This window comes from Pygocentrus nattereri, chromosome 16 (assembly GCF_015220715.1).
Source record: "Pygocentrus nattereri isolate fPygNat1 chromosome 16, fPygNat1.pri, whole genome shotgun sequence".
Lineage (NCBI taxonomy): Eukaryota > Metazoa > Chordata > Actinopteri > Characiformes > Serrasalmidae > Pygocentrus > Pygocentrus nattereri.
In genome coordinates this window covers 27,680,029-27,705,096 of record NC_051226.1, presented here as the reverse complement: position 1 = coordinate 27,705,096, position 25,068 = coordinate 27,680,029, and the positions used below count along the sequence as shown (strand labels likewise).

Genomic DNA, 25,068 nt, shown 5'->3' with positions numbered 1-25,068 from the left:
GCACTGGAGAGGAGAGGAATGAAGGTTAGTAGAGACAAGACGGAATACATGTGTGTGAATGAGAGGGAGGCAGGTGGAAAGGTAAAGATGCAAGGAGTAGAGGTCGTAAAGGTGGATGACTTCAAATATCTTGGGTCAACCATCCAGAGCAATGGACAGTGTAGAAAAGAGGTGAAGAACAGGGTGCAGGCAGGATGGAGACGGGTGTCAGGGCTGATGTGTGACAGAAGGATAACAGCAAGAGTGAAAGGGAAGGTTTACAAGACAGTAGTGTGTCCTGCTATGATGTATGGTTTGGAGACTGTGGCTCTGTCTAAAAGACAGGAGGCTGAGCTGGAGGTGGCAGAGATGAAGATGCTGAGATTTTCGTTGGGAGTGACAAGGATGGACAAGATTAGAAATGAGCAGATCAGAGGGACAGTGAAGGTGGAGCAGTTTGGAGATAAAGCCAGAGAGGCCAGGTTGAGATGGTTTGGACATGTTTTGAGGAGGAATAGTGGATATATTGGTCAAAGAATGTTGGAGATGGAGCTGCTGGGTAGAAGGAGAAGAGGTAGACCTCAGAGAAGGTTTATGGATGTAGTGAAAGTGGACATGGAGAAGGTTGGTGTAAAAGTAGAGGAGGCAGTGGATAGGGCAAGATGGAGGCAGATGATCCGCTGTGGCGACCCCTAAAGGGAGCAGCTGAAAGAAGAAGAAGAAACTGGACTCAATGCTCTCTGCTGTTTACCAGTATATAGACTGCCCCACTAGGAAAAACAGAACAATTGATCTCCTTTATGCCAGTGTGAAGCACTGCATACACCTCTGCCCCCTCTGGGAAAATCTGACCACAACCTGGTCTACCCGCAGCCTCAGTACAAGCCCTGTGTCTGAAGACGAGCTGTAACGACACGCTGCTTCAGGAGATGGTTGCCTGAAGCTGAAGCGGCTCTCAGAGACTGTTTCGAGTTCACTGAATGGAGTGTATTGCAGGAGCCATACGGGGAGAACACTGAGGGGGATTACACACTGCATGACAGACTACATGAAGTTTTGCGTGGACATTGTTGCTCCTGTGAAAACTGCGTTGTTTTGCTAAAAACAAGCCCTGAGTAACCAGCAATGTCAAAGGCCTGCTGAACAAGAAGAAGAGAGCCTTTAAAAACAACAACCAGGAGGAGCTTAGGAGCATACAGAGGGAGCTCAAAGTCCAAATGCGAGAGGCCAAGGAGTCTTACAGGAATAAGGTGGAGCAGAAGTTAAGGGAGAATAACATGAGGGAGGTATGGAATGGTATGAAGACCATCACAGGCTATAAGCAGAGAATGGACAGTGCCTTAGATGGTGATGCACAGAGAGCCCATGAGTTCAACATCTTCTTTAACCAGTTTGACTGCCCTGTTCAGATCTCAACAGCGCCTGTATGTACAGGCAGGTGACCCCCACACCCTCCCTCTTCTCAGCTGTTGATACTTCAGTCTCTACCTGCCTGGACATCAACACCTCATTCTCTTCTATTGATATTCATGCACCCCTCCCAAAGGCTGACAGCACAGACAACAAAGCCCCAACATTCCCCTCTTCACACATGAACACATCTGATCTGCTGCCCTGAAGCTCCTGCAGATGTTCTATGAGACTATAGTTGTCAGCGGTCTTTTTATGCTGTGGTGTGCTGGGGCGGAAGCATGAAAAAGAGACACGAGATGTGACTGGACAAGCTGGCCAGGCGAGCGGGGTCAGTGGTCGGTGTGGAACTGGACTCTGGTCAAGGTGGCCAAGAGAAGGACTCTGCACAAACTGCTTTCCATCATGGAGAATGATGGTCACCCGCTGCACACCATCATCTTGGACAGGAGGAGCATATTTAGTGGCATGTTGCTGCCACAGAGCTGCTCGACCGACAGATTCAGGAGATAGAAAACAAAATGACTATATTAGTAATGGAAACAATGTGATCCCTGGTTACACACACCACTGTATTCTCTACAGTGAATCACTTCACATCAAACCCCTCTGAATGACCGGTTTACATTTCAGCATTTGATTATGCAGAAATTTTAAAAATGAACAGATTTCTCCATTAAAAGCTCTGCCATCATATACTCCAACTTCATGTTCTCCTCGAATTTTCTCATGCATGCTAGAAAGAAAAGGAAAAAAGGACGCTGGACAACATTTTCAGAAGGTAATTCTTGGAATGGACCATCAACTTTTTTTCAAATTTGTTTTTCTTTTTCTCTTTTTCCTCTTGTTGCTTTTTTTTTGTAGCCAATTGAATTTTTCATGTGTTTTTTTTTTATGGTTCCTTTGACTATCCCCATTCCTTTGCCTTTATTGATAAGCAAACATGCGAGTGGCAAGTGTTAGAAATCCATTTTACAAACAAAACTGAAAAATACATCCATAGAGCCTCAAATATATAAACAGTAATAGTCAAAATCCATTTTACGCTAAATGTATTATACTACCATGGTAGAAGTAGCATAGACAAGAGTTTTACAAACAAAATTGAAGATCCTTTCCATACTGAAATTTTTTGACACTCCTGAGTCTTCAAGACTCGTTCAAACAGAAAAGTTAAGAAGTTACGACTGCTACCCAGATGTTCTACACCACAGCAATATTTTTACTTTCTGAGCTAAACAAACGGTCTCTGTACGGGCTCTAACACTTTAAATTAATGAAGTGCCTGAAGGGAAAGAAAACAAAAAGCATGTAGTATTTGGGCAGAAGGCATACAGTATACCTGCTGTAAGTAAATCAATAGTACTCACAGGAAAATGTTAAAAGGATCACACTGCTCTTTCACTAGGGAAACTTAGATCTTAATTGTTTTGAATTATGCATGTAGGGACGATAATAAAATATATATATTTATCAGGCTTACACACTCTGCTCTTAAAACACTCAGAGCAACTCAATACAAGTTCTTAAAGAATTTGTATACTACTTCTTTAAAACGAAGCTTTTGAAATTGGTAAAGCGACAAAGATGGGCTGAAAGAATGGAAAAAAAAATAGATTGGAAAAAAATTTTAAATCCATCAAAAAAAGACAAAAAATTACCCACAGAAAAAAAAGTTTGTACGTCGATCCAAAAAAACATGAAGCAGTGGTTTGAATGATAAGTTTCCATAAATAAGAGTTCACGGGCATGATGTGCTTTTGCAAATCTGCTCTGAAAACAAGCAGCGTTTAAGCACACTTACAAGTGAATGAGTTCTCTTAACATGAATCTAACATTCATTCTAATGGCTAAAAATAATTAACTGAACAGTCAGAACTATTGCAACCATTTACAAAATTTACAAAAAGAAGGAGGGGGAAAAAAAAAAGTCAGAATTCTTGTAAAAAGTCAGCTGACTGCTGATAGAGTAAGGCAAAAATGATGTATAAACCAAATGTACACATTCAAAAACACCCCTGTTGACATTTTCTGGACTAATGATTATAGCATACCATCTTTTATACTCATCCAAAGCTCGCTTTGGTTTCGGATGACGGAATACAGAGCGAGACATAAACATGTACAGTTTGACATACATCACTGGGTCCATATTTACACAAGGTGGCGCAACAAATGTAGAGAGAAGAGAGACTGAATAATCAAAGAATTGGGGTATACTAGCTTCTGGACTTCTGAAGGTTAAAGGAAAACCTTACAAAATGCATTAAGAGCTTGATGTCAAAAGGCATTTCTTCTCATAAAAGAACACGCCTTGTACAATGTCATCTATGAATGAGTTTTGTCTGAACGGACTTAAGATCTTACGTCCAGTGGTGGGGACAATTTGTTTTAAGGGGCAGATTCTAAAAATATTCACAGTAGTCACAAACGTGAGTTACTGATATCTGGTCAATCACAGTGAAACACAATACATGTTAATTTGAGTTCAGTCTCAGCAAAAGTGAGAGTTTCATATATTATGCAGAGGTTTCACAGCGGTAAAACAAAGCAAGTCCCTTCAGATACCTCGCATTCGTCAAGACTGACCTTCACAAAGAGTGTGTCGTGCACACAGTAATCTCTTTCCTGTTCTCTACTTCTAAAAATACTGGAAACTAGTTTAGAAAACAAAGTGATTTTATGTCTATCAAACTGACTTAAATTAGTTTCTTAAAAAAAGACTGTCCTTTTCACAAGGAAACAAAAACGTTATGTTGGACTTCTTTTTCATCGTCTCCAAGAGCGGCTCTCATATTCGTCATCCTCATCGTCATCATCGTCCTCTTCCTCCTCTGGCAGCAAGAAAGGGCTAACTGGCTCCTGTGAATGCATGGCCAGGATTTAGCATCAATACTTAAAAGTAATGAGTAAACAACTTGGAAACAACTTGGTTTTGCAGTTAAATTGGCAAAATTATGATCCTCAACAATATCAGTAATAACTGTAAAAAATAAAATTAATCGATGGGCAATCACTCAAATTTGATATTTAAATTTTAAGGTGTTATTTGAAAAACTTTAAAATACACTGATGGCAGCAGTAGTCTTTCTATGCTTCAATATTTGGTCTTGGCAGATAAACTCTGATCAAAGCATAAGATGCAGGCTTTTCACTCTCCTCTGGATTAGAGAGGTCGGGCATCTCATGGTTCTTAAATATGAGAACATTAGAGAAAAATTAGTCATCAAAAATTCTATTTTACTAATGAATTTTTTGAGCTATTTAAATATTGAGTCATGGTAATGCTAGTAATTGTGCACACGGCAGTCCTTGATCTGACGTAAATGTACTTATTTTTCATATGCACTTTAGTGACAACAAATGCTGTGACTATAATAGTCAATTGAAGACTTTGCTTCATACTACTGATGGCAAACAGCGACCACACAAAAATGTCAAATATAGTTAACCTAGTGTAGTACAAGCCATCTCATATACTGCAGTAATACAGTTTCAGCAGCTAACAATAATCACAGAATTTCACCATCTTAAAAACATTAAGACATTTTGCTCATTTATCATGTAATTCTTTTCATCGTTCAATTTGATTTCTGGTCCAGTTGGGGGAGCCAGTCTTTCCTGCTCAACAGCAAACTACAACTACGAGGACAACAACTGGAGACAGCCTGCTGAATGTTTTCTTTTCCTACCACAACATCTGCTTGGAGTGTGCTTTATGTAAATTATATGCATATGAGCAAACAATATGTGAGTAAAGGTACCCTTCCACTGCATTGGAGCTTGTTTTCATGCAATGAAGCTGACTCATCAACTGTATTCTAACCTCTATTGTTTTGACGTTCTACCACAATTTTTTAAAAATCAGATGCGGAGTAGTTTGAACGTCATTCAGGCCAGACAAATCTGCACTCCGTTTTATGCAACTTCGATGAATATGAGTAATGTGGAATGATCTGGACGGAAAGAGTTTGACTGACTTTTACACTGAGGTCTATGTTGACAGCAAATCTTTGTGGTTATTTGATTATAAAGAAAACAATTGAACTGAGGTTGAAATGGAGTCCCTGTCACATATCCAATGTTTTTGTTCATACAGCAGGTCCCAAATCTGATCTTTTTGTCCGTATGTGACACAGATGTGTACAAAAAAAAAAAAAAAAAAAAAAAAAAAAGCATTGACTCTGACATTTTCAATTCCAATTTGCTTTCAAATGTGGTACTGAAATCCGATATGTAGACAATCTGTAGCAATATGCCAGATCGGAATTCATGCAACTTTTACGTCAGTCAAACTACACATTCTTCATAATTTCATGCTGCTTAGACTCAAACATTTAGGCTGATGTTTCTGTACCAAAAGAAACAACTGAGCAAAACGGTGAAATGTGGCCATAAGAGTCCGAGGCTGCAGTGTACAAAAAAAAAAAGTTTAAAGAATCCGAGGACACAAACCAAAAAAGTGACCGTGGCAGAATAACATGACATTTTACGGCGAGCTCGAACACACTGTTGGTGATGAGCCCAGCTGTCAACCACTGGAACTCGCATGAGGGTTAATTTAGGAGCGTGATCTGTTAAGACTAATGTCACATAGCCAAAAAAAAAAAAAAGTCTATTTTGGGTCACTTTTACCTGCTGTGTAACAGTCCAAGAGTCAGACTTACCGTACTGACTTCCTCTTTTGACTCCTCTTCTTCTGGTTCAGTGGAGATGGACGGGGTTTTGGGTTTGTACCATGATATCTGTAGGATTCGACCTTTAAACTTTGCCCCTTGATTTGCAGCCTGAAAACAAAACAGTAAATAGGATTTCCTTTGTAAAACCACTATAGATTCATAGAACCAAATCATTTCATGCATTACTCAGGTTGTCCCAAGTTTGCAGGTAAAAAGAAAGGAACATTACATTCTCTGCTTCACCCCGGGTCTTGAACGTCATCACAACGCTGTTGGCGTCTTGGTCACGAAGCTCTTCAATCTCTCCAAATTTCTGTGAAAGGAGAGCACACAAGTTCATTTATGGCCACTCTGTCAAGGTGTCCAGACATACGTTCTCATCCTCTAAATGCTCTGTCTCTTACCACAAAGTGTGGCATTAGCTCTTCCTTCTCCTCCTGTGTGACACCCAGGATGGCGAGAGCCCTTGGTCTGTGGTCCACCACCATGAGGTTGCCTGCTCCTCGACCCCTAACGCTCCGCCCTCGGCCCCTGCCTCGGCCCCGGTTTGGTGCTAGAGCGGGTTTGCCACGGCCGGCAGGTAAGAGCCCTAACCGCTTGGCCTGGATGAAAGAGGGAGGTGGTGTTTGCATTAGTCTCAATACAGAAAAAATATAGTGAGAGAAAAAGGAACTGTAGTTTCAGTTTATTTTTAAATGCCAGCATTTCTACAAACCCTACTAGTCATAAACGGACTGAAATCAGACTGAAACATCTATAATTAATATGTAAATAATTTCTAAAACTACTCCATAAAGTGATTCAAGGGGTTGAGAAAGGCAGGCTGAGATTCTGTGCCAGTAGCCACTAGCAATTGGTCAAATCTCACAGGTTGTTCTCTTTTTTAATTACATCATTTGAAAACACCAGGTAGCTTTGTTTTTTTTTTTTTTTTTAAATAAATGTTTCATGACAAATTGACCAACAGAAATGATCCAAAATTACTTTTAAAAAAATCCACATATGTTAAGAGACATTTAAGAATGTCTTTTCCTTCTCCTATCCCAGGTATTTCCAATCCAAGACAAAACTTGACAATCTGACAAAGTATCTAATCTTGCTACTATGAACCTCATGGAAAAGGATCTCAGTGCTGAAGCGACTGCCCTCACCCTAAACAGACCTTTCAATGTACTCATGAAGATTTTATTTTGAGGCAGCCTGTTTGCACTACTACTATTTTTCCCCATGTACTTTCTAACTGTGTGAGTTCTAAAAAGTAACTTTGAGATAAACATTAAAATGACCTTCACAAGGAAGCATTAAATATTATTATTATTATTATTATTATTATTATTATCAATGATAATAATAATAATAATAATAATAATTTAAAAATTATAAATAGTAATCTGTATCTGACTACTTTATCTGAGTAGCTATCCAAATACTGGGTTAATGCTTCTGTCTAAATCAAGCCAGATTGTACTGACAGTCAGATTAGAGTTCTGAAGGCAAACAGTTAAACTGTTAAAACTAGTCTCCCTCATTCTCCAACCTTTACAGCTTTGATTATAAATCAAGCACATCACCAATAAACAAATGGAAAGAAAAGAAAAAAAAAGAAAAAAAAAAAATCCAAACTGGGCATCTTGTACCATCTTGTACCATCTTGTACTACACAAACATAGGCCAGCAGGCAAGTAAAGTGCTGGGCTTGAGGGCTTCAGTGCAGAGAAGAAGTCACCTCCTTGCTTCTCTCATTCCTCCACTAATTGTTCTTCTTCCTCTCCACAACGGGAAAGGAGATCAAACTTTAATGCAGTGAAATGCATCAGTGAGAGAAGCCGATGTAGCATCTAGATTCGTTAGGCCTTGTCCTCTGGGTCCAGTAAGTGCCTGCAGTTTAATGTGCAGGAGATGGGTAATGGCGTGCATTTTTCACGCCAACTAATTTCAGTGCGGCACCAGCTTCTTGCTTGTTTTGGAGGACAGCTGTGTTAGCACAGAACATGTTTGTGTGTGTGTTTGTGTGGTGGTCTCAACTGAGATGAAGCGAGTTGGGGTTGACATGAGCACTGACAAGTTAAAGTAGAGAGGCCATTAGGAAATGAAGTTCTGCAGTCCCCTTAATATAACCATCATTTTGATAGTTTGTCCATGTTCATATTCAAACACATCTTAAAACATTTAGTAATTTGTGAGAGTCATTTAGTGTAATTTGAGTAGAAAGGTTAGTTGCTAGCTCACCTCTACCTGCAGCTGACCCAGTCTCCTCTTCAGGTCTGTAGTGTCCTCTCCTGCTGTCAGCTTCACATGAAAATCAAAGTTCCAGTTATTGTCCAAGCAATGAAGCTAATTTGAAAACCAATCCAACCCACATAAAAGTGATTGTGATGTCAGAAAACTGTAAAAATATCCACAAGTACTTGACAAGTAACTACTTACTGCAGGATTTTGTTACAAAACTCTGATTGTGCTTGAATAAATGCCTCTTACAGCCAATACTGAAAGTAACAATTATTATCAAGTCTTACATCTGTTTTGGTCTGGGCCTGCATGGTGTTAGCCATGGACTGGGAAGCTGGACTGATCTCATTCTTCAGCTGAGAGATCTTCTCAGTGAGTTCTTTCAGGGTCTTCATTATGTTGGCCCTCTCTTCTGGCTTCATCCCTCTGTTTTTCTCAAGTCGGGCTATTAACACCTGCAAATGACAACGAATGTTAAGATATTCGTTCTCAGATAAAGACGATTTGCTCTAGTTTGAAATTCAGATAGCAAGACAAGACTAATTGTGAATTTAGTGTAATGAATCAAAAAAATGTTTTAAAAAAAGGGCAGTCAGTCAATCAAAACAGACTTTAAATATGATAAATGGAGCAATTTCAAATTTAGCCAAGGTTTTTTTTTTGCCATTCTCTCAAAACCACAGAATAAGCCTAACACAAAAAGTGGGATTATGCATGACATTTTATGCTAAATAAACAGCACTTAGCCCATCTTACCTTCTGACACTCTATCTGTTTTTCAAGCATCTCTTGTTTCTTTTTCCTCATGTCTTGCTGCAGCTTCAAAGCTTCCTACAGGGGACAAGAGATAAGACAATCAAGACTAACTAGAACACTCTAGATTGCGCAACCTTTGGAAGTCACACCTCTGTTGCCGCCTTACAAAGTTGAAAAGGCAAAAGGAAGCACTCACTTGCTTCTTTTTCAAAACCTCCTGAGCTTCAAGAGCTTTCGCAGTCTTCCCCAGTGTCTTCGGAGGAGGCTTTACGACTGTTCGTGAATAAGGTCCTTTTTGCAGGTTTGAGGCCGGTGCAACCGCCTTAAAAGACAGCAACACAAATTATAACAATGCAGGAGATTTTATTTTTGAGTCAGTTTCTACAGTCTATACTACACACAAACTTCTTACCGATGAAGACTCTGCATTGGGATTGAGCGTGTCGAGACTGCCTGGAGGACCTGTTCCAGAGGAGGCTGGGTGCTTGGTGAAGGTTTTATTCAACACATAAGCCCCTGGTGTGTGCTGCTTATTAATGACCTAAACATAAAGAAAATCAGGATATTCTGACCTAATAAAACACCAGTCATAGATAAAAAAAAAAGAAGCAACACTTATTTCTGTGCTTTTTCAGGTTGGCTGCTCACAGTCTTCACTCTCGTGCATTCTTATGTGACATACTTTCAGCTTGTCAATAAAATATGACATTTCTGAGTTTAAGTAGAAATGGCGCTATACCATGCATACCACATGTATCATGCAGACATGTGATCCATGTTCTGCCTTCTACATTTGAGACTAAAATCATGCTCCTGGTTTCTTACAGCCCCTCTGTGCTTCATTTTACATGCTCAAAGCAAATGGGTACAGACATAATTACACTGACATAACCCTCAAAAGGCAAAAGGTGAGGTACTGACTTGAATTAAATTCAGATATTCTGTCATAGCCAATATAAAAAGGTTTGCAACAACTTATTTCTCTAATCAAAATACAGTATTTGAAGGGCAACCGTAAATGTTCTCATCTTATGTGTTTGCACTCACACCCTCGCCTTTCATTCATAACCATCCCATTCTGACCTTGTGGGCTGTGCTGTGCTGTGGTCCAAGGCTGGTGCTCTGGCTAGGACCCTGCTCCTGGGCCGGTACCGTGACCTCTCTGTGCCAGTACACTCTAATGAAGCGATTATTGAGCACAGCCTCAGTGCTGGAGATGGCTCTGCGTGCCTCCTCGTTGACTGTGTACTGGATCAGAGCCGCCTCTGGATCTCCTCCAAATGCCACCTATAACACAGTCAACTTTAAAATCAAAATTCTGCCAAACAGAAATTCTAATCTGATCTAATCTTCCATCTGATCATCTAAAATACAGATGGGAAATTAAACATTAATTCTTTCATATTATGTTAGAAAAAAATACATTTTTATAGAAACAAGAAAGTATGTCTATACAACAACATTTCTGTTGTTTCATTCTTCTTTGGAGCAATGCTATGTAAGAACCATATACAGCCATGTGAAGAAGTACACACACCCAATGAAATGGTTCTCTTTTTTCTTTCTGTGTGGTCAGATCAGTACTTGATCTTCAGTTAAACAGTGTGTATAAGTAAATGTAACAAAAGACGTAAAAGTAATAGGAAAAATATCATCGAAATTTGACTTTGTAAGTACATCCCTGGCTACAGTAACAACATTTTTGCCCATTCCTCCATTTCTAATCACTCCACAGTGTTTCAAAGGGATTCAGATATGGGCTTTCAATAGGTCATCCCAAAATTCTCCATTTCTTTCTTTTGAGTGATTCATTGGTGGATTTACTTGTATATATGGGAACATTATCCAGCTGGAAGGTCCACTTCAACATTTTACAGACACATTCTCTATGGTATCTCTCTATGGTATGAAATACAATGCATAGTTGATGACCTTGGTTTACAGTTGGTATGAGGTTCTTCTGATAAAATGCTGTCTTTTGTTTTTGCCAAACATGCCTTCAAGTACTGTGTCCAAATAACTATCTTTGACTCCATAATACTGTTCCAGAAGTCCTGGTCCTTGCCAAGATATTTATCAGGAAACTTCAGTCTTGCCCTGATGCCTCCTGGTGCACCTTCTATGTAGGTCAAATTTGTGCAGTCCTTTTCTAATGGTAAATGTATGCAGTTTCTTACTCTTTTATGAATAAAAGATATTGTAAGTAAATTCATTATAGAACATTACAAATACTTTGCTTTAAAACTACTAATAGAAATTATGTATAGAAAAAAAATGCATCGAGATGCATTGATAATCGTTTTATGATCGCATCACAGCCCTCTGAATCATAATCGAATCGAAATGTGAGGTGCCTAGACATCCCCACCCCTAATGGGAACTAAAAGCTCTACAGCATTATTCCAAAGAACATTTTTGACACCATTATTATAAAGAACGTAGATAAGCTTGACAAAGTTGATTAATAGAGAAAACAAGGTTTGTACCTGGATATTCACTATTGTCCCAAACTTGCTGAAATGCTCATTCAGTTTGGTAATGTTGTTGAGCTCTCGAGGGATTTTGCGAACTTCAAGTTTGGTGTTAACATAGTGGTTCTTCTTCGGGAAGGCTGGCTTGTGCTGGCTATTGAAATTTTGCCTGGGGGAACAAAATTCTTTGGTTAGACTAAATGCACACAAAGATGAGCTGTGTGTTCCTTCCAGAAGCCTATGGGGAAAATGTACTCAAACTGGAAGGAATACAACTGCACTCAAGTGGATAACATAACTGGATAAAGAAAAACTGTGTACAATGTGGTACACAAAATGCTACTGATATCTGGTGGGTATATGATGCTGGCTCACTCGATCAAGCTTTTAATTGAACCAAACATCAAAATGTATTCATTTCAATTTAATCTAACTTCCAATTGAATCCAAAGTACTGCTGTGCAGCCTCAATGTACTTAACCCAATTAAGCTCAAACAGTGAGCTCACTTAAATGCATCTTTAGCCTAAGAACAAGGATAATTTCATAGTGTAGCTGTGTAAACAACCATGTATTCTCTGTACACTGAACAGATATAAATGAAGAGACTCACTTGTCCATCCAGGGCTTTTTGGCCTGAGGACCGTCAACAGAGCCTAAGGTTCTCTTCCTGTTCTCGGGCTCCATGCTGTATCTTGCCTCATTGCTTGACACATTCGTTATCGACGGTTCCGTCTGAATTACAATATTTGCGGCTAAACAGAAAATAGCATTTCCTTTTTAGTGTTGTGGTATTCAACATGTGCCAAAAGAGAGTTGATTCCTTAAATTGCAGACAGCCAAGTAATATAATAACAGCTGTAGTATGTAAGGAAATTTTTCAGAACACCCACTTACTAAGACCTTAAGAGTCAATTAAGATAAATCTAGTAAGAGGGAAAAATCTATGCACAAGTTAGATGTGTAGGGCTGAACAGTGAGAGATCTGTGATACCTCGGGAAGACTGTCCATCCCCTGAGGTGAGACCGATGAGGTTGGATCTCTGGGTCTGGATTCGAGGAATGAACTGACGGTACTGGATTCTGCTTGGCCCGGTGAGGCCTGGAGACTCTGGGTTATATGCCTCAGGATCATAGCTATCTAATGAGTCAAAAGTAAATAAGAAAAACACTTAAATAAACAAACAAGCAAACAAACAAAAAACAAATCGACTTTGCATGATAAACTCGTAAACCATAAATAAACGTAGTAAATACATTTTTAAAAAATGTCAAATAGACAGCAGTTTCCAGTCACAGACATCATAAGTTTCTCTTAGTAAAGCATTTGCATTTCTTTCAGATATAATAAAACAACCTGGGAAAATGCAGCCTGACATACAGATTATGCATTTATAATCAATTTCACTTAACACACCACTTGCATTGCTGGCGGACATGAAAATGCAACTTGAGACAGCATGCTTCAAACACCAAGATATGCTAAGAGCACCACTACCTGGTGGATATTTGTCATTACATTCCTCAAAGGAAAAAAAAAGTAAGATATGAATGAGACAAACAACACCTCTCACCCCAACACATACACAAACACACAATCCAAATTTTAAACCACATTGATTCAATACTGTTAATTTGTAATGTAGTTTCATAATGCAGTGAAATAACTATGATCACATTTTAGTAATACAAGTACTGCATTTTCAATGATAACACATTTTTTAAACTTACTGCAGTTATTTAGGCAAATCCTAATAATTAAACCCACTTGCTCCTATTTACAGACAGCAAAGCTAGACGTGTAGCTCTAAAATAAACCTGTTGTGGCCAACTACTGTCATTATCTGACTTATTTAATAAACCACAGTGGAAACTAAGCTACATACAGCTTCGTCTAAGTCTTTTAAACAACACAAAGCTGAACGGAAGTATCACTGCTGAATGTGGAAGAAAGAGAAAGTTAAAAGCAGTGGCTTACATTCAGACAGAGTGTACTGAGGATGGAGAGATGCGGAAGAAGCAGAGGAAGGAGGAGGAGGAGGTGGTGGTCCCACTCCAGGCGGGGCCAGAGGAGAGGAGGTGCTTGTCCTTGCATGGGGTGGAGTATCTATTCCACTGGCTGGGATTAGAGGAGGTCCTACATGGAACAGAATGCAAAATTTACAAGTCTCAAAACAGAATCTACAACTGACAGGCCAGTACTGTTACTGCAGGTTTTGGGCAACAACAATGCAGGAAATAATACAGACCATATGAATGTTCCAGGCTCCCGTTATTACACACATAGAGATACATGTCCAAAAGCTTGTAAACATCTATATCTTGTGAAATCAATAGTTTAAATAGGAAATTTTTCTGCAATAACAGCCTCCACTCTTCTGGAATGGCATATTTACACTACATGTTGGAACATTACTGTGAGGTTTTGACTGCATTCAGCCATGAGAGCATTAATGAGGTCAGGCATTAATGTTGGGTGATTAGTCAGTGTTTGCTCACACAAAAAATGTTTTATGTAGTATGAGAGTTACCAGAAGTGCTCTGGTGTTCATGCTAGGCTAAGGCTATGCCCAAAAGACCAACCAGTCCTTTATGTGTGCTACCTCGAAAACAAAGTGGGCTTCATCAACCTGCTACAGACTAGACAGGCCTTAAAGATCTGCTGCATTTCCATTTGACTAAAATGTCCCTGGCTCACCTTTTCAGACAAATAGTCTATACTGCTTGTGTATCATGTTCTCCTGACCTGAGGATTTCAACCGGTATACCAGATGAATTCAACACCGTCCACCACTACACATATGTCATACTTTGGTGGTGCACCCACATACAAAATGCCCATAGCCATTTAAAAATATATACAGTATTCTTATAAATCCTTTCCAAAAAACACAATGCACTTAAAATTTGGCTGCTACATGAACACAGCTCAGGAGCTGTGGGAGGAACAATGTGGCGGAGTGTGAAAGAGAATGAAAGAGACAGCAGGAGAAGGAGCAGCAAGAATTCCTACATGTTAGCTATGTATTGAGGAAAGGTGTCCTAGATAATTTTAGTTTTCTCTTAACCAAAAAATGTTTTATTTGGCTTGGCTTTGAAATTAAATTTCACTGACAAAGGCTGAAGTCTTCCCACAAACATTGTGTTTGACACCTGAAGCCACTGGTAGACAACGGTGTAGACTGTCATGATAGCAGACTGATATGACTGATACTGAAATCCCAAGTGTCAGATAAGCTTATGATGAATCATCAGAGATTGTTGGGGTGCCAGTAGACCTAATTATTACAAACCAATCTTCAGGTTTCAATAGGAGACAGATGAATCTGCACTAATGAACTTCAACCATTAAATCTCTGTTGACCAATCACCAATTTAATTTAATACCCTGGCTTGTGAAGCAGACAACCTAGGTTACATTTTGTAGCTGGGAAAAGATCTCACTCGTCTCACTGATCTCTGAGAAAATGGCTGGGAAGATTTTGTCGTATGTTCACTTTAACATCATCAGACATTACAAAAACGGCAGGAAAAACTGTGCTACATACCAAATGGCATAGAAAGTCATTTGTATTTTTATATATTCACATGGAAGTTTGTTGACAGAAAAAAATGGTCTGTGTGGACAAACTGGTGTTAGCCCAATATAGCTACACAGGAAAAAGTGCATCAGCCATGCTCAGAGAACAGCACAGCAGCGATGCTTTAAAGACTGAATAAAGCATATAAATAAAAGTGTCAGTGCTATCAATATTTGTATGGGACCCAGCAACACAGTATAGAAAATGAAACAATGCTTGTAACAAAAAAAGGGCAATCATTATTATTGTGTTTTGTTTCATTTTTTTTATATGTTCCTTATTAATGTTTAGAGCTAGTGGGCCTTGAGCAAGGCAAGCTTAGGATGCTGTTTCAGAGCATCCCATTTAATGCTTTTCTATGGTGCTTGCACATTTTGTGTGTACACCAGTGTCAGTATCTGTATTCAGTAATTACAAGGGGTGCCTCAAAACTTTTGGCCAGATTCCTGAACAGCCATAGTGCTGCACTGGCATATTAGTTTTAAGATCAACCTTGTGTTAACTTATTTGTCTATGGCCAAATAAAGTGGCATTTAAACAAATGAAGAAGCCAAAATCCAAGTTGCAAACTGTTTTCCAAGGGTAACCATAATACCCCCCAACACCCACCCCCCCAAAAAATGCATTCAAGGAGCAAATACAAAACCAGCTTAGCAAGGAGTCACAAACAAAGACGTACACATAAGAAGCCACTCTGGGGTAAAACACTGTTCATTGTCATGGCACCCAACACTACTCCACTGACAACCTCCAAACACTAAGATATTGTATTTCACAGAAGAAAAAACTCCAACAAATAACATTTTTCAGGACAGCTAATTACAGCTTGAATATCATTTCTGGCCAATCCTTCAAGTACGCAAGTTATGATGTGTGTAACCCATTTTTGTGAGGCAGACCATCACCATACTTTAATTTGCCATCAGGGAGCCAATAAGTCAATTTGGAAAAGGCTTTCTCTGCTTTTGGTCTGTGTTCCAATGACAAGACCTATTCATCTTCCATCAGGTCACTCATCCTGGCCATATGTACAGAACAAGCAGCAGGCACATCAAAACAACGTGGCGCACATTTACTCACCTGGCATTGGGTAGATGCCCGGTGGTGGAGGCTGGCCATGTGGCGGTATGGGCATGGGCATGGGCATGCCAGGAGGTGGCTCCGTCATGGGGGGAAGAGGCATGCGTGTGGGTGGCATGCCAGGAGGTGGGAAAGGAATCATGGTGGGCAGGGCAACGTCATCCACAATCAGAGGGTCGTTGCCATGGTCGAAGGGACAGAGGTCACCACGCACACAGAATCCTTTCTCTGGTGGGAGAAAATGATTTTTTTTTTTTAAAGTAAGGCACATCCCAGCAGAATCCTTGAAGTTGAAGACACAAACACTATAATAGAAACTTTTGTCTATTTTTGTCTAATAGATGGCTGAGATTTTCGAACAAGATAGCTTTAATAAAGGATTTAATAAATGTATATGTATCAGCAGTGGAAAAAGGGAATTGTAGGCTGAAGTCAGTGTCCACTTTTTTTTTTTTTTTTTAAACATCTGCCAATGATACATACACATTTACAATACACTGAAATTGGGTCTACATCTACCTTGATTAGCACTACAGATAATGTAACACTTTGTTGCAATACAAATGCAGTAAAATAAATTCAGTACAGTGCAATATGTGAAATGTTGAATACAAATCGTTGTATTCATAGGATTTTTAATGGCACTACTACACATATATGCCTGAAAAAGAAAAGAAACAAAAACAAAAAAACAAAACATCCTCAATATTCAGATTCATCTTCATTCAAAGCTCATTAACAAGCCCTTTTTGAGTTGAAGTGGGTGTGTAGCAGCAGAAAAACACTAAAATATGCAGGACAGGCATACTCCAGAAATAGATTTGCAAACCACACAATATCTTTAAATGAATAACAGAATAAGCTCATCTACCAACAGCACAAAAAAGTCAAATAATCCTGCCATCAGCCATATCTGTCACACTTCAGAGATATCTGTTTGTCACAGTCAGTAGCCATTTAAGAGATCATTAGACACCTTAGTTAAACAACCTATTTCCTCGGTCCCTACAGACAACCTCAGCCATCTCCCACCAGTATGAAAAATACCCCAGCACCAAAGAGACTGAAGGGTAAATATACACACTACCCCTTTAGGAAAGCTCCTCTGAGACTGACACTGACTGAAAAATAGCTCTATAGAGAATTCAATGGAAGGACTCTTACACAAAAGTCATTAGTAATGGTCATTAGCAGTGCCAGGTAGATTTATCACCAGCACGAAAGACAACAGCCTATTCACTCTGGCACTAAAACAACTAGGCAATCAGAAATGGAATCCATCATTAATAGATCATTATCTGATGCATCATTTACAGATCCAATTAAAAACATCTAAACAAAACTGATGAACAAAATGTTAATTTTGATTAACATAAAATAAATGATAAAAAACGTCATGAACTGGTGGCCTGGTTGTCCGTGAAATCAACACTTGTTACACACAGAATAGTGTATCATCTTTTGTTAACAGCAAAAAAGAGCCTAAGCAAGATAGCTAATTAGTCAATTTAGCAGTTTTAGACTTGTACTTCATTAGTTGAAATACAATGTACAAAACAGACAATTAAATCACTAATCAATTATTTACAGAAGAATTGTCAGATAAAATTTCAAGAATGTGACAGACCTAACTGGTGGTTACATTTTTCAAATTCAAAACGGATTACAACTGCATCTGGCTTGTGGCCTTGCACAATGACGGCACATCAAACCCTCTCATAGGTTATGAAAGACAGTCACAAACCCATAGGACATAGCTAGGAGATAAAAGTGCAACATCAGGTTGAGGGAAATGAATCCTCATCATATCTACACAAAAAAGTACAAGAACTACTTATACGTAACTTCACCCCAAAAAACAAACATTTCCTGCAAAACATCCTACCATTAATCTTCGTTAAACACAAACACCAACTAATAACACAGTTGTAAGCAATAAAAACACAGTCTTAAATAAAGCTCTTACCGTCGTAGTCCCTACAGCGGTGTTTGAGCAAGCCGCTTTTCCCCTCGCTGTGGTTGGAGTAGTAAGTGGACCAGCTTTCTGTGGTGCTGTCAGGCAGGTGAGCTGGAGCCACTGCCGTTACCGCGCTGGGGAGCCCAGGGCTCCCCGAAGGGGGGAACTGTGGCTGGGGGTTGGGCAGAGGGAGCAGGGGGGCAGGGTGCTGCTTCTGCTGGTGGTGAGGGTTACTCAAGGGGACTGGAGAGGGAGTGTACTGCTCCAGGTCCTTTCTCTCTTGCTCGAATTTGGACCTATGTTCTGTGGACAGGAAACAGTGCTTAAAGGAACGGTGGAGGTATGCTGTGGCTTTTCCGCCTGACTTTATAAATGGTGCCAGATACTGCTTTTAGCTTTTTTTAACACACTGAGAACTTTAATATAGTTTGTAACACTACGTTTGTAATCAAGTCACAACAGAGAGTATCTGACTTTCCCCTCAGTATTCTTACAAAATCTTTATTCCCACAAGTTCAACTCAAATGACCTCAAGCAGACAGGATAAACACAAGATATTACTGTAAGCCAGGGCTTCTAAATCCTGGTTGTTGAGTATCAATGCCCTGCACATCTGAGTGCTTTCCAAAGTTCTGCAATGATCCCTAAAAGTGAACTAACGGCAACTTGCTGTTATTACAGGGCATGAAATTAAGTTTTTTCAAGCATTTGTTCCAAGAACAAGTAACTCCACATTTCACTTGTCTGAACATTAAGCACGTGTCCCTGGGAAATTCTCAATAGCATTTGCAAATTACTTCTGCACAGCATAAGTTTATTATATTGTTAAAATTGGACATTTATAATGTGTGTGAGAAAGAGAAACTACCTTCTCAAAGAGAAACTGCTTCTGTTGCTATCTCCTGAGCAGCTTACACATTTAATACATAAGCTGAATTTACTGTTTTTAAAAATATTCACTCCACAAAGAGCATATTTCATCATCCACATCCGTCCAACACAAACTTTTGCTTGTACAAACGGACAAGCATTAATACGAAGCACTGACATTACTTCCTTTTTCTTTTAGTCGCACTTCTTTGCCCTTTTTGTCCCTCTGATCTTGACCTGACAATGTGAATGCAATCATCCATACATAAAATAAAAGACTTCACTTAACAGGAGGTTGTAGCAAGCAATGTTATCAACACTGTAACCCAAAACATTTAACGAGTCTGTCTATCGGCACAAGCATAATGTTGGTAAATACACCTCAGCTTATATCTACACACTTTATTTTATATATACACATATACACACACACACACACACACACACACACACACACACACACACACACACACAGGATGAGTCAAGTCACAGGACACCGTTTTATTTCAGAAACGAAAGGGAAAATGACATATCTGAATACCCCAGCAAGTAGTGGGTGAGGGGGGCCTATCATTTAGGCTATGTCCGGAACATGGCCCCCACCTTGAACGCCACCATACTGGATCAAGGGCAAGTTTTTCCAGTGGGAAGGGGGTAATGTAGCATATCATAGAAAACCAGAACTGTCTCAGGGATCGATTGCCGCAATTAGATTTGCAATATCTCTTGTGGTTCAAAAGTTATCAACACAGAAATTTGCAACAACAACTGGGAACGTTGCCTGTGACGTACAGCTATTTGACTTGTTCAACGTGCTGTCCCTGGTGCTGAACACAGAGCTGAAGGCACAGGATCCAATCGTTATGAACCCGCATGAGAATCTCTGGAGAAATGCCGTCACAGGCCTCCACGATGCGGTGCTGAAGGTGGTGTCTGTTGATTTTCTCAGCTTGCAAAATTTGTTTGAGATGACCCCAGAGATAAAAGTCGATAGTAAAATAAAAGTGTCCTGTGACTTTTGACTCACCCTATATACGTATACACACACACACACACACACACACAGACACACAGATTTTTATACTGAATGTGTTTACTATGTCTCTTATGCATGATGCCATAGTTATCTCTACTCCAATACTTTTAAGCTGATTGGACTACTTAGAGCAGAAAAACACTACAACATGCAGGGAACGGTACTCCAGGTGCAATTTTGGAGGCCAACGCTATGGCAATGCTAAGTGACACTCACCTCGTCTCTGCCCGTGCTCCCTGTCTCCGCTCCTGCCTCGGCTGCTGCTGCGACTGCGGCTCCTGCTTCGGCTCCTGCTGCGGCTGTAGCTGCGTCCCCTAGAGCTCACACCCCTGCGCTCGTGCCGCTCCCGGTATGACTCGCTACCCTTCCCGTGGCGCTCAGGCTCTCGCCGTTTGCGGTCGTCTCGCCTCCGCTCGTCCCGACTCCTGATGTGAGGTACACAATTACGATAAGAGGGACATCTAATATCACAGACTGGTCACTTATTGACTTGTCAGAGCTTCAGACAGGAATGTATTTAAATACGTCAGTAATTCAAAAGACCAGAGATAAAACTTTCAAGAAAAAGTTTAATACAAGCTGTAGTACACAGTCAGAGAAAATTTAGATATGCTGAAATGCTAACACAAGGCTCAGCAAATACAGAACTACTATATTTGTGGAGAGAACAAAAATGCACACAGATTATAATCTAACACGTGCTCATAAATTACTATCTTGGGGCAACATAAAAGCAAATTCATTTTTATTTTCCACAAGCACCATTAAGACAGTCTTTCAACCTTTTTAAGTCTCTAGATTTTAAGTTACCTTTGTAATTTTTGGAGAATGGAATAAAATTGTACCTCTCACATTCTCAAAACCTGGGTAAAATCAGTAAACTACCACTTTAAAAACTGGGGCATCATGTTTTTGAACAATTGTTTTGGTTTAGCACAGGTAGCACAGCTGGAAGCACTTGTTCTGGTATTTTCCAAGCCAAGCAGGTATACTCAGAATTCATAAGCAATTATGGAGCAACCACAAATACTTAAGCACAGATCACACTACTCTGGTGTTAATGCAGTTTATACTAGACTGTTAGAATGCAAACCTGCCTTGGAGCTACCTTTAATACAAACCAGGCTGCATGAGAACTTTTATAAATTGGAATTACTGCACAAGACTTTTTTTTATTAAAAACATGTCTTAACACTGAAACTAATATTATTATATATAATTTTATAATACCAACTATATACTACCAAAGAGCACCACTTAACAAGAAAGCCTATGAATATAAATACAACAGAATATGGCATGAAGACACTTACCTTGACTCATTGAAGTCCGAACGAGTCCTCAGAGGACTTCTCCTTCTTCGGCTTTCCTCAACATGACCAGCCTGAAAACAAAGTTAGCGTAAACGGACCTGAAATGACTTTAAATCAAAAGAAGAATGACAAGATTTAAGGCAAACTGTAAAATAACATCCATCCATCCATCCATCCATCCATCCTCTAAGCCGCTTCTCCGTCAGGGTCGCAGGGGGGTTGGGGTGCTGGAGCCTATCCCTGCAGTCTTCGGGCGGAAGGCAGGATACACCCTGGACAGGTCGCCAGTCCATCGCAGGGCAGACAGACAGACACAGACAGTCACTCACACCCAGGGGCAATTTAGCACGTCCAATTGGCCTGACTGCATGTCTTTGGACTGTGGGAGGAAACCGGAGAACCCGGAGGAAACCCACGCAGACACGGGGAGAACATGCAAACTCCACACAGAGAGGACCCTGGTCACCCGGCAGGGGAATCGAACCCAGGCCCTCCTTGCTGTGAGGCGACAGCGCTACCCACCACGCCCGCTTCACAAGTTTACCTCTTCCTTCTCCTCAGGTTTTTGTGCTGGAGCCTTCGTCTCCTCTTTAGGAACTTCTTTAGCAGGTGGATTTCCCAAGTAGTTTTTGGTGGTTAGACATTCAAAGAGTTTATCCACAAAGACTGTGGTTTCTGTGGGCACAAGGTGCACTGAAAATTAGCTTCAGTAACACAGTGAGCAACTTATGCTGCAAAGATATACAATATATCTAGGGGTGGGCAATATGGCAAAAACATCACATCACAAGACAGACATTTTTAATAGATGACACACATATAAATATATGAATGTATATATATAGAGATCCCCAGACACAGTGCATCAGCAGTACTGATAAAATGTGGTCAAATTTCCCACCTGTTACTACACCTTTAAAGGGGAATGCCACAGGTTTTCAAAATTTCTGCACAATGAAATCTAAGATGTAAACAAAATCATTCAGAGTGGTTTGGCACCAGAAGCTCCATTCTAGATTAACATTTTGAGTCAGAATTGTTTGCAATGGTGATAGGAGCCACATGATTGAAGAGTTTAATGTTTACAGGAAACCATTACATAAACCAGAAATGCCTGATGCCGGACACATTGTTGTACAATAGTTTTAAAATAAGATGAAACCTAAGCAGCACATTATTAAACAAAATAGTATCCCCAAAACCTTATAGTTTTTCCAGATACAATCACTGTTATACCATTGTCAATATTACAAATAAAAATGCTGAGAATAGGTGTTGGTTCGTTAGTCATCTTGGAAGGTAATTAAAACATCAACATTTGCATTTGATACCACAGCGAACCCAGGTTATCACAACCAGGGTAAGAAAATTAGTGTCTCCACAAACCATGTCAGATAAAATCACTCTGAATGACTTTGTTCACACCTCAACTATTACATTATGCAGAAAATGAGGGAAATTTGATGTAATTCCCTTTTAATTCATGTCACATGATACAGCTTATGCTGAGGCTCATGATCACATCACTTCCATACTTTCTCAGAAGATGAAATCCCATTCGCAGTTGTATCATCTGGTAAGAGCTTTGTGAAGCTAATAGAGCTTTGTGACTAATACATTCCCCATTTATATATCCAGAAATCAGAGACCATAAGTGAATCTGTACCACAAGTAAATCCTGACTTTTATGTTACACAATAGTTTGCAAGATGAAGACATATCTCCTATAGATTAAACTGCGTTTACCTTTCTGCAAGAAGACGTCCAACTGGTCAGCACAGAGGGCTCGGAGTTCTTTCTCTGGTTTATCCTTCTTGACTAAAGCCACCACGTAGTTTGCCAATGCAGAAGGGTCAGCATCACATCTGCGAAAATCAGACAACACGTGAGTGAGTTAACCTATATTTTCATATTCATAGCATTTGTTTGGGTTGGCATATGAACAAGTAGACTCCGGTGCTTTGAATATGCTAAGTGCAACACGCAAGACGTGCAAGCTTCAAACGCTCCTCAATAAACAATTAGTTTGTGCCTGCAGTATTTGACTCCAAGCTTTACTCAGCACCAACCTTCATCCCCAGAATACCAAATCAACAGGGAGTGCTGCAGCTGGCAAGGCACACAGCATATGTTTTTGCTAGCAGCACGGAGTCTCACTTCTTTCTTTAAAGTGCAAAACCATGGGACCTCAGCAATTCGAATAAGCGTGCCAAACAACACCATATGCAGAATAACTTTTCATCTGGCCCTCTCCTGGCCTAGCAAGAATAAGATAAATCACGCTGCTGACTAGATATCAATCGCATAGCCCCCTCGCCTAGCTTTAGGTAGCTTCAAGCTAAAGAAGAGTGTAGAAACTGACTCATTGTGGGTCGTGAAAATCTCTTTTACGGGGCTCAACAACATCGTTTTAAAGTTGACGACCACTACAGAGGGCTAATAGAGCGCTAGAATGTATATAAAGGTGTAAAACTAGCCCGAGGATAACGTTAGCTAGCAAGCTAACGAGCTAATATGTGCTAGTTAGCAAGTGCTAACTGGCTAAAAAATGTCATTCCGAGTCCTCACTTACATCGGCTCGAGGAGTTTTGCCAACCACGATTTCAGAGCGTCCACATTATCTATAATCATCGTGCCGAGCACTTAACAATACTGACTAGACGTGGAGTTTTTTCAGCGCTATTCCTACTTTCATCGTCTACAGTATAGCGTTAATTCAACGTGGGCCTCTTAATCACTCGCACGTCTGACGAACGGCTCTACGTTCAAACACATTGGTAACAGCGACGTCGGACTCCTGAACGAGTCACTTCTTTAGACCCAGTTCTTTTTCAATAGATCAGTCGAACCGATTCACCGTTTGCATGCACCATGTTGTCGGACTTGTAGGCAAAATGTAATACATCTTTAACAATTTGATCTAAAATCACACTATGAAAGATTCAACATCTATTCTTAAGAGCTGCATGTTTTTTATGGCTCACATTTTCGCGTTGTAACTGGTTTAATGTTACTATTTCTGTTATGTGACTTGTGCATTCCGAGTCAAACTGATTATTTTTCATTTATTTATGTTTTTTGCAACTATTAGAATACTTAAAAACATAGATATTGTAGTTGCAGTGTTTATAAGATACAAAAATAGCTGATTAACCGGGCATTTGTACTTAAAATGAGCTATTTGGTAACTGGAATGACATAAAACTTTAGATAATATGTATTACTTTAGAGGTCCAAAAATTGCAAGGATGTGAAATACAAAAATAACAGTTGTTACTATAAAAAGAAAAAAGCAATAAGAGAAGGGTTCACATGGAAAAAGTATCAGGAGTATCAAGTATCCGACATCAGAATCACTGGCTGAACCGAAACTCTTTAGACTCTTTAAAGAAGTTGACTTGACTTGTGAATCAATGAATCATTGGGCTTTAGAATGTTCGATTCGATTTGAATCGATTCAGTAAACTGAACTTCCCAATGCAGGAGCGGAACACGAGCCAATATTTCTAGATAGAGGGCGCGCTGAACTGGCCAGTGGGCCAGTCTGAAACGCGCAGACTCCGTATACCAAACTCATAACAACTTCTCAATGTTTATGACAACATATCGCTACATTTCACAGTTATAAACTTGCAGTATGCCGTGTTATAGTACTGGGGGCGGACTGCATAACCTAACACGCACGTTACCTCACGTGTCAGCAACACA

The 25,068-nt window shown here is 39.8% G+C and overlaps 1 protein-coding gene across 1 annotated transcript; it reads right to left on the bottom strand.

The window, feature by feature from the left end:
- Positions 1 to 2,160: 2,160 nt before the first annotated feature.
- On the bottom strand, positions 2,161 to 24,128 carry rbm27 (RNA binding motif protein 27). Its single transcript, XM_017701108.2, has 21 exons — positions 23,933 to 24,128; positions 23,107 to 23,225; positions 21,905 to 22,035; positions 21,361 to 21,431; positions 20,264 to 20,472; positions 18,151 to 18,444; positions 16,185 to 16,412; positions 13,502 to 13,660; positions 12,518 to 12,664; positions 12,137 to 12,278; positions 11,540 to 11,693; positions 10,137 to 10,340; positions 9,466 to 9,594; positions 9,250 to 9,375; positions 9,054 to 9,128; positions 8,585 to 8,752; positions 8,298 to 8,357; positions 6,473 to 6,670; positions 6,298 to 6,381; positions 6,057 to 6,176; positions 2,161 to 4,251 (listed from the first exon to the last, which is right to left on the bottom strand). Exons 1-21 carry the CDS (start codon positions 23,989 to 23,991, stop codon positions 4,159 to 4,161), a joined length of 2,970 nt encoding a protein of 989 aa, XP_017556597.1. The 5' UTR covers positions 23,992 to 24,128; the 3' UTR covers positions 2,161 to 4,158.
- Between the last annotated feature and the right edge of the window lie 940 nt (positions 24,129 to 25,068).